Source organism: Cololabis saira, chromosome 7 (assembly GCF_033807715.1).
Source record: "Cololabis saira isolate AMF1-May2022 chromosome 7, fColSai1.1, whole genome shotgun sequence".
In the NCBI taxonomy this organism is placed as follows: domain Eukaryota; kingdom Metazoa; phylum Chordata; class Actinopteri; order Beloniformes; family Belonidae; genus Cololabis; species Cololabis saira.
The window spans coordinates 14,199,223-14,209,973 of NC_084593.1; the positions used below are offsets into that span (position 1 = coordinate 14,199,223).

General features: G+C 36.8%; 1 protein-coding gene across 1 annotated transcript; it reads right to left on the bottom strand.

Annotated features, from left to right (window-relative positions):
• Nucleotides 1-3,774: 3,774 nt before the first annotated feature.
• Nucleotides 3,775-9,972, bottom strand: LOC133446776 (F-box/LRR-repeat protein 12-like). Its single transcript, XM_061724850.1, has 3 exons — nt 9,560-9,972; nt 9,330-9,405; nt 3,775-6,620 (listed from the first exon to the last, which is right to left on the bottom strand). Exons 1-3 carry the CDS (start codon nt 9,802-9,804, stop codon nt 5,589-5,591), a joined length of 1,353 nt encoding a protein of 450 aa, XP_061580834.1. The 5' UTR covers nt 9,805-9,972; the 3' UTR covers nt 3,775-5,588.
• Nucleotides 9,973-10,751: the final 779 nt, after the last annotated feature.

Below are 10,751 nucleotides of genomic sequence, written 5' to 3' on the forward strand. Positions count from 1 at the left end.
TGAACCTTGAACATTGACAGACAGGAGGAGGAGCAGGTCCTTCAACTTTAACTGCTTAAATAACTTCTTACCTGGAGACGTAAACATGCAGGTTTTCTCATACTGTACTTACAAATCACGTCAATCCAACTGCATCTTTATTGACATATGAACTATTGAGTCATTATTTATCTAACACTGTTTGAACCATGTGGACATCACTATTTATGCATATTAGTGTAACATCAATAGAGTTTGAATTGTAAAATGATCATTTCCCTCAATTTTTGTTTCAATTTTACGTTATGACAGTTTGGGAGAGAAAACAGCTTGTTGCAGAAATGTATTTGTCACCGAGTGAAGTGGACTGGACATAATCATTATTCTCTGATATGAAATCAAAGAGAGTCTTTTTCTCTTGAGGTTGAAATGATGATTACCTTTCACACATCAAGTTTAATGTAGGAAAAGTTAAGTTTATTGTAGGAAGATCTTGGATAATAGCCACTTATGAGTTTGTTGACATTTCCACGTGAACCGAAAAAAAAAGTAATTGCGGAACAATTCAGAGTACTAAGTCATGAGATAGCCCTGCGTTGTGGACAATAGAAGCACAGTACATTTAACTTGTGATGAGTTTAAATATAATATAAAGAATATAAAAAACATAGCAACATTTACACAGGCAGATGTAAGACAACAAACAAAGAAAGCATAAAACGTTTGGCATGGATTTCATGCACACATTCATTTTACTTATTTGATCAAGATTTAATTGATTAAATATTACTATTACTGAAATATTACTCAAAAAGGCTGATTTTAATCAAAAGTGAACTTTTCTTTTTACATGCTTGTTAAAGCCTTAAAGTCTTAAAAAAAATGTATTCTGTCCACTACATCAATGCACCATTGCTACCTTGGAACTGTTTTTTCTGGCCCGGAGTCAGTTCTTTGTCAGTGGAAACACAAAGCCCGGTTCCAAACTCAGCACTGGCCCAGAACCAGAACCAGAACCAGAACCAGCCCTGGAACCGGTTTGGTGCAAAAGGGTTAAAAGAGGATCCTTACTGTGCTGCTGCCCGTTTTAAGGTACTAGTGGGCTCAGTGAAGAACACAGTGGAACACAGACCATAATTATAAACTTTATTTATCATAACTACTTGTTGGCGCTACTGCAGACAGATAAAGTCAAAACGTAAGTGACTTGCATTTAACATAGAAACTAATAAGAGACAGTAATGTGTCAGTTATTATAGTCATTGTAAATCCAAAGTAAAATGGATGCAGGATGAATATTTTACAAATCACATATCAAACCTTCAAACATACGTTTAAAAAGCGGAAAATAAGTGGACTGTTTATATTTTGACTTATTTTACAAATGGGTTGACCCCCGCAAGCAATGAGATCAGGTTTGTCCTGAACCATCTGGTCAGCAGTGAAAACTTTTCTAAGACGTAGACTCTTTGTCTCTCTCTACGCAGAGAACACAGTCTGACATAAGAGCCTTCGCTGTGATACCAGACTCCAAAACCAGGATGAAGAGGCTCCGTGAAGGTGGTGTTGAAGGTGTGGAGGTGGATCAGTGTGTCAGAGACGACGCTGTAGAAGGACAGCGTGCCAGCAGGATAGTCCACGTACACGGCCACCCTCTTAGAGATGATGGAGCCGTGGGAGAACAAGGAGGGGGAAAGGATGGATGTTTCCCTTTTATTGTAACCGAGAGAATAACCAGCGTCAGAGCAGTCCAGACTCCAGGAGTGACGGTTCCTTCCGAACAGGAGTGCAGGAGTGCAGAGACTGGTAGGAATGGTAAACTTTATGACCACTTGTCAGACGACTGTGAGATTTTGAGACAACTGAGACACAGAGAACATGTGGGAGTGGAGGGATGTCCATGACGCTGCATTTCAGAGACGTAAAGACAAAATAGCTGCTACACCTGTCTTGAAATACTATGACCAGGAAGAAGAGTTAACACTGCAGTGTAACAATTGATGTTAATGTTGTGTTAAGTTGATGCTGTGTTGAAAAAGAAAAAAAAAGTGTATTTATGTATAATTTAATTGTTGAAATGTGGGTTTTGGAAAACAGTAAGGATAATTTAAGTTGCACAGGAATCCACTGAGGATATTTTGATTTATTTGTTCCAAATGATATTCCTAATTAATATTACTGGATGGTGATGGAAATGCACTTTATTATTTTTAAGACCAAGTGTGATGGTCATATGTGATATATGTTCAAGAAGAGAAGAAAGGACTTAACTTCAAAACAAAGAAGAAAAGATGTAACAATAGGATTGTTGTTCCTAGTTTAAGGTGGCCAGGGGACACATTTGAGTGTGACACTGTATACAAAGTGATGCTGGCATATATACATATATATATATATATATATATATATATATATATATATATATATATATATATATATATATATATATATATATATATACGGATGCTGGTCAGTACGACATGTTTGTAAGACGTTCCTACAATGAAGTTATAAGTAAGCATGGATATTGCTTTAACGGTCCATTCTGTATGGTTTAGTGTGAATACAAACGGAACAGAATGAAACAACCATAGCCATGATTATAAAGTGTAAGGAAGACATAACAAAAACGCCCATAAATACACGTATTAAAGTCCTCTATGATGATTAAAAATCACAAATTGGATGATCATTTACAAAACGTCAAATAATATTGAACAAAATATTCAATTGAAGCATGTTATGGGTTGTTGGGGCTGTAGTAATTATCCTCCGCCAGTAGATGGCAGTATTGAGAAGAGTAAACAGGTCAAGAAGGGTCATTACAGTTGAACTGTTGCATTTATACTTCTGTTAATTTTATTCAGAAGCAACAACGAGGCCAGTTTAGTTATCAGCTTTATTCACTTTAATGTCATAACTGACGTGTTAATCATTCGTCAGATTTTCAGACACACAAATACATTTTAAAAGAGAAAGCAATGGGAAATGCATCTCAGACACAGTTTTGGTGTAAAACTTAAGCAGTATTTCAAATTGCTGATGAAGTTAAAGTTAAAAACGTGTGCAATACCATAAATATTATTGAATGAATACTTAAATGACCCCCAAAGGGAAATATATTGTTGCATTACAAAACTACTAATAAAATTTAGATGCCATGTAATCATAAAAGAAGGCTGTGTTTTTACTGCCCACATTAAGTCTTTCGTAGATTAATGGTCTTTTTTTTTTTCCCCACGGAACAAATTTTTGATGCCGTAACCACTTGAGCAATATTTACCTGCAATTCCAGACAGTCTAGTAAATACTCAATTTGTTCTTTAGTAAAATAGTTATTTCGGTAAGACACTAAACGCTTGTAGCTTTCTTCTAATGCAGCAACTCATTACTTAGTCAATGGTGAAAAAGGTGATACACCCATGATTCTTAGAGCTGAGACTGAATCTGGATTAATTGTGATGTAAATAATGACTACTCCAACATACTGACTGAGCAAATTTCTGTCGTTTTTTTATCTTCAGCTTTATTTCACACTGTTGGCACAGGCATATTCCAAGATAACAATTCAAGGATTCACCAATCCATTATCTATACCCACTTATTCCAATGTGGGGTCAATGGTATCTCCTGCAGATTGTGATTAAAAAAAAACAAAACAAATAAAACTCTGCGTGGAACTAAATGTTGTGAAATGTATTAATGTTTTATATAAGAACATTTTAACAACAAAAATAATTCAGGCAGTAGACATTGAAAATGTTTATTAAAACAATTTCTCTTTTACAAGAATGACAGATCTTTCATGGTTTCCATTTTTTAAATAAAATTAACAAACAATGTTTTTTCTTATTTTACCACTTTTAAAATTCATGGCAGCAAAGTAAGACTGGAAAACTAATCATGGAAAAAGGGACTTGATAAAGAGCCATGACCGTATATTATGCGGTGCATTTGTTTCACCACAACCCCATCATCTCCAAGCAGAAGACGTGTTACAACACTGTTAAAAAACAGTTAAGCAACAGGAAACAGGTGGGTTTTTTCATTCAGTTCATAACAGCTGCTTTCTAGACAAAAACATTCCACTTTTTGTAATATAACAGTAACAAAGGATGCACTGAGAAGTTATTTATTTTCACTTTTTAAAACATTTTTTAACCTTCCTACCTTCTCCCCTTGGCATTTTATTGATCCTGAAGATATTGAATAAAATTGGAGGATAAAATTATACAATCAGTGTAACAATAAAATCTATCTGGCAAATAAAAAACATTTATGATGTGTTAGGTCATCATTATTAATGTCTTAGACCATTGAGAAAACTTAAAAATAAAAGTGAAAGATTGCTTTCAAGAACAGTTATTATTATGAAATTAGCATCAATGTGATGAAGTAATTTAATCTGCCATGACCAGAAAACTCAGACTTAACCAGTGAAGAATTTCTAATTTCTATTTCAAAGTCTCCTATCACTTACACCTCAATGAAGATTTAATTTCAGTTTATTCAAAATATATGCTAAAAAAATAGCATTCCTCTGTTATTTATTTTTTTTTTTACACTAAAGTTGAAAAATGTATATTTAGGAAATGCTATTCCCACTCTACCTAAAACTAAAAGCCATGAGTGTAAACAGAATTTGTATGCAAGAATGAAGAACGAGTCCTCGTTGTTTTGCAGACCAATTTCTTTACTTGCTGGCTCGACAAAACTCTAAAAAGTACTACTTCTTCATAAATACTGTAGAAAGAATGAATTTTTTTGTTTTGATGATTAGCATGTTTTGTCCAACAGCCATTTTTGTTGCAGATGGTTAAGAAATCAGTTGTGAAATGTTTGAATTTATTTTATTTTGTTAGTTTGCCTTCATTCAGACTTGCTGTAGTACTGTACGAAAATGTTACCATTTGATTTATGATTTTGTAGTCACATAGGAAGATTATGAAGGTTTTATTTTATCAGAGCCGAGAACTTTCATATAAATCATAATAATATACACTTTAAGGCTGTTTGAAATGATAAATCGTCTTCCTTTTTTAAACACATTTTTTTTCTATGCCAGTTAAAGCACTTTACAGTACTATTCACTCACACTCACACTCACACAGACACACACAGCATTTTTTCTTCTTTTTAAATACAATGACATGCATCCATCTTCTGTACTTGTTGAGACAGGATCACAAAAAGACAGAAAGTAACCATACACCCCCGAACCTAATCCTAGAGACTATTCAGAATCACCAGTCAACCTGACTTGCATGTTTTTGGATTGTGTGTGGAAGCTGAGGTACCCGGTGAAAACCATCACAGTCATAAGGAGAACATGCAATCTCCAACCCTGGAAACTGGTGCCAGTGCTATTCACCACACCACTGCATTGTCCAGACACACACACACACACACTCACTCACTAACTCAAAACCCATCACAGTCAATGTGGCTTTCAGCATCTTGCCCAAGGACACTTCAGCAGGTGGACATGAGTTAGAACTAATGAACTAAGGGGACAATCTGATTAGATGACGGCTGTTACTCCAGAGCCACCGTGCAAAGGAGATTCTCGCATTCTGGCTCTATGCATACAGCACTTGTGGGGATCTCATTCAGTCAGCATTAATCTGAACTGAGCAGTTGGTGAAAACCAGGGTACAAGACGGCAGCAGTGCAGCCAGTGAGCGACGCAGACTTGGAAAAGGATCATTTGTATCCTGTGTCCTGTCCTCATCATTATCACCTGCTCCTAAACCTTCCTCTCCATCCTGCTGTTCAACGCCACCTCCTTCCCCCTCTTCCACTGGTGGAGTCTGCCGTGGCTGGAAGGTCACATCCAAAAACTCCAGCTGGCGGAGCCCGCGGAGCATCCGACAGCCCCGCGCAATCTGCAGCTCGCTCAGAGTGCAGGCCCAGAGGCACAGGCGCTTCAGGTCCTTCAGGCGGCTGGCGCAGAGCAGGCCCGGCCCCACTTCCTTGCCACCGAGACTCAGTTCTTCTAAGCCGAGCCATCCGGCTCCCAGTCCCAGGGAGGCCATCTGCAACTGGTAGCCTTGTCGCCCCGTGATGCCTATTTCCAGAAACTTGAGCCTGGAAAGACCTTCTACACCAGAGACACCATCTTTGGCTGCACAGCTTCGCAGACCACTGGCTGTTATACGAAAGGTGTCACGTAGCTCCAAGTGACTGAGTTTCTCCCATGATGCCAGAGTCTCCAGGTGCAGGTCTGTGAAAGAGGGGACATTGTTGAGGACTAACCACTCAATAGCAATGCCTGAAGGGGAGTTGAGCCCTTTTCGTTTCTGATCCCTGCCTTGCTGTGGAGTGCCAGCACTGGATGTGGCTTCATGAGCGGGTAAGATCGGCAAGGTCTGGCTGAAAAAACCACGAGGGAGCTCGCAACCACGAAGCTCCAGCACTCGCAAAGATGGAGGCAGGATGTGGCAGTTGGTCAAGCTTCTCAGGTCTGTATGGAGAAGACAGAGCTTGCTCAGACGTGGGCATTTTGTGGACAAAGCTTTGAGCCAAGACTCAGAGAGAAATGTGCCGCCTCGGGCAGAGAGCAGCAAACCCCGCAAGCGAAGGCACCTTAATCCGCAACCGAGGTACTGACGCAGCAAGACCCAAAGAATGCGGGATGTCACCTAGCACACATTGGGCGATCCATGGATGTGTGTTGACGATGAGAGATGGAGGGCAAAAACAGAAACACATCTATTAATAAGCACACAATATGAAATCAGAAGAGGTTTGCAGCTCATTTGTGGACACATTTCATGCAAAGTGGCACATTAAAACGACATTACACAAGGCATTAAAAACAAATACAGAAGAAATATAGAAATTCTGTTCAGAATGTAAGAAAAGACTAAATATACAAGAGTAGTGCTGTTCAGGATTCCTGGTACCCTGAATTTTAAGAATAGTATCTTATATAATAATAATAATATCTTAAGAATAGTTTTAGCTATAAAGCAAGCAAACCAATTTTGGATAATGAAAATATGTTGTCTAAAATATTAAAGTTACTGCATAACAAAAAGCAAAGGCTTTCAGCATCCTGCATACAATTACTGACACTTAATTTGGTTTTACTACTTTTAGTGACAGTGACAGGCTCTGTGGTAAAACCTCCACCTTTGTTTTACTGAAGGCTGTTTTTTTTTTGGGGGGGGGGGTTCACAGAGGCTTAATTTTGTCATTTATGATAATAAATGTAAAATATAAAGAATAAAATTATGTTTTGACACTTCCCTTCTTGTTGCATTTGTGTCCATTTCTGAAAATATTCTGAGCTGATTGATAATTCAGGAGTACCAATGATTCTGATCACCACAACCTCAAAATAAATGAATAAATCAGGAGTTCATTCTTATTCGTACAAGATGGTTTGGGACGTTTAACTGTGTCACAGACTAAGTAAAACAAATATTGTTCTGTATGGACACAGGCCTGAGCCCAAAATTGCACTTGTCAGTACCACTCAAGGTGACAAAACTTGCTTATAATTTTTGAAAATATCTGTCTGTAGATGATATTTTGGTATGATAACCTTCCTGAGTGGCAACTGGAGAGTTTGAGAGACATTATGTGATGATTCTGTACTTGGTTAACCTTCTTAACACTATCTTAAGTACACACAGAACTTGATAGCCCAACTATAATCAGATCTTGACATATTCCCATTAATAATGATGTTAATTTTGTTAACATTATAAACATAACAATAGTGTAGTTTATAAAACTAAGCTGGTTCCTTATCTCATCGTTATGTCCTGTATTTGCATGATAAAGACCAGTTTGTGGCTGTTATAGTTTCATAGGATTGAAGATGAGATTTATAACAAATTTTAGATCTCGTACTCACCACTGCTCTTTGTACACTCGGGTCGGATGGTCTGCTCTGTCCACCCGTAGACTCTATCATTGGCATGTCTTTATTTATAAGGCTATTCTTGGCCTACTTCCACTCTATTTAGGAAATTATGTTTTTCAAAAAAGCACTGGGAGTCATAACCTTCGCTCCCAGGACTTATTTGTATTGTCTGTACCTAGGGTCCGCACTAAACTAGGTAGTAGGGCCTTCAGCTATGCTGCTCCTTATGCATGGAATGAGTTGCAGAAAATTTTAAAATTAAGAGATCTGGTCTCACTTGATGCTTTTAAAGTTCTCCTGAAAGACTTGGAAGCAAGTACATTTAGCTGTAGGTGCTTTGATTGTTGTTGATTTTGACTATATTTGCGATCTGTTTACCGTTTTGTTAAAACTGTTTTAATTGTTATAAATTGTTTTTATGTTATTTGTTTTTGTTACCATGTTGCTGCCTGTCTTGGCCAGGACTCTCTTGTAAAAGAGATTATTAATCTCAACGAGACTTTCTCCTGGTTAAATAAAGGTTAAATAAAAAATAAAATAAAATAGGAGCCTAATGACGCTCTTCTAGTTTAAGGCTCACAATGACCTGCAACAATGATAAAGTATGAGGTATATTATACAGGACTGTCTCAGAAAATTAGAATATTGTTATAAAGTTCTTTATTTTCTGTAATGCAATAAAAAAAAAAAAAATGTCATACATTCTGGATTCATTACAAATCAACTGAAATATTGCAAGTCTTTTATTATTTTAATATTGCTGATCATGGCTTACAGCTTAAGAAAACTCAAATATCCTATCTCAAAAAATTTGAATATTCTGGGAATCTTAATCTTAAACTGTAAGCCATAATCAGCAATATTAAAATAATAAAAGGCTTGCAATATTTCAGTTGATTTGTAATGAATCCAGAATGTATGACATTTTTGCATTACAGAAAATAAAGAACTTTATCACAATATTCAAATTTTCTGAGACAGTCCTGTACATTTCCTGAATCCTAATGGTCCTGTGAGTATTCCAGTTTTTGTATTTTGTGTCTCTGTTGTTCCTAGATGACACAGAGCTAAAAGATAGTATATCATTTAGGCGAAAATTGGGTAAAAATGTGTTGTTTATAGTTTAAAGAGCTGCGGTGACCTCTATGTTGGTCAGAAAGATTCACATCTTAGCTTGAATGAATGCTTAAAAGGTCCCCTTTAAAATGATACCAAAGACAATATTGTGAAACATTGACATTGACATTGTACATGAGTCTAAACCAGGATATGCAGCAGCATCTAAAATGTCATTTTCTGAACTTCATGAGCTGATAACTATGATCAGGAAAGGTTGTCATACCAAAATATCATCTACAGACATGGACATGTTCAAAAATGATAAGCAAGTGTTGTCACATTGACTGGTCTGGCTCATGGACTAACAAATGTAGGAAAACTTCCCCTAAAAACACCACATTTCAAATATCAGCCTTACCCCTTTCCATGCGGTCAAATCCACAGTCCTCCACAACCTCTGGTCTCTAATAAGGCGTTTCCATCTCTTACAGACTCTAGAAAAGCCGTGGAAACAACAAAAAGAGAATAAAACAGTAACAACACAACTGGGATGAAAGGAGTCACAACAAAGAAAACTGTGACTTCTGCTTCAGCAGAGAGAAAACAGCTGGCAAAAACACTGAGAGAGCAGAGTTTCCACGTCCTTACCTTCCCGCTCGGACCAGCTCTTTGACACCCAAGTACGACAAAACATCTATCAGTATGTTTTCGGGGAAGTAGTCGAGGTTACAGGCTTTAAATTCATCCATTTTCGTAAACAAAACTCCCAGAAACCCTCGACACGGACTGATATCAGGTGCGCACACGCGTTGCGCCCAAATCAGTAATCCCCAGGAAACAAACCGCACCCCGGCGGAGAGACACGGGCCGAGCTGGAGCTGGATACTGGACATGCATCAGAAATAGCTCCTGCTAAACATAGTTTATTTATCGCCTCGTTTTTTTTTTCGTGGCTCAGTTAGAAGCCGTGTTGCGACACTGACCACCTCAAGGCTGATTTATGGTTCCGCGTTACACCAACGCAGAGCGGTGCGTGTCGCCGCGTACCCTATGGCGTAGCGTACGCCGTAGGGTACGCGTCGATTTAACGCGGAACCATAATAAAAAAAAAAAAAAGTAAAACTTTATTGAACAAAATTCTGTAGAGTATACAATAAAGGGCACATGAAACAAAACAATCAATTATCTACAGATATATATATATATATATATATATATATATATATATATATATATATATATATATATATATATATATATATATATATATATATATATATATATATATATATATATTTTTAGTTTAGTTTAGTTTATTTCGGTCATGACATCACAAAAAAAGAATAAAAATGACAACAAGAAAACTAATACACTGTTCAAAGAAAACATTACAAAAAATGTCCAATATACAAATACCATCTAGACCTAAAAAGGTGTAGGCTGAAGCAAAGTTTATTATTTGCCTACCCTCAACAAGATTAATTAAAGTAATGAGATGAAAGCAAGAAGTAAGAGAAAAGACTGACAGTAAAACAAATTGCCTCCACGGGGATGACAAAAATTCCTCAAGAAATAAAAAAAAATTAAAAATAAAGGTGCAGTCTACATGTTTCCTTCATCCTTAAAAAATCTAATGAATTCACTAATTAAATAAATACCCAACTCAACATAACAAGCATCACCACTCATTAATTTTATATAAAGAAATCATCCTTCTTTTCAATGTTTTTTTTAAATAAGGTTAAGGTTCTACATAATTTCAAATCCCTATCTAATTTATTCCATACATCCACCGCTGCCACTGTAGTGCATCTCAGTTTGGTGTTTGAATATTCAACAT

What these genes read in the sequence shown, in the direction of transcription:
- LOC133446776 (XM_061724850.1), bottom strand. Translation starts at nt 9,804, where the DNA reads ATGTCCAGTATCCAGCTCCAGCTCGGCCCGTGTCTCTCCGCCGGGGTG. An exon ending in GAGCTGGTCCGAGCGGGAAG is followed by an intron (nt 9,406 to 9,559) that starts GTAAGGACGTGG and finishes CGGCTTTTCTAG; the next exon opens with AGTCTGTAAGAGATGGAAAC. An exon ending in ATTTGACCGCATGGAAAGGG is followed by an intron (nt 6,621 to 9,329) that starts GTAAGGCTGATA and finishes AATGTGTGCTAG; the next exon opens with GTGACATCCCGCATTCTTTG.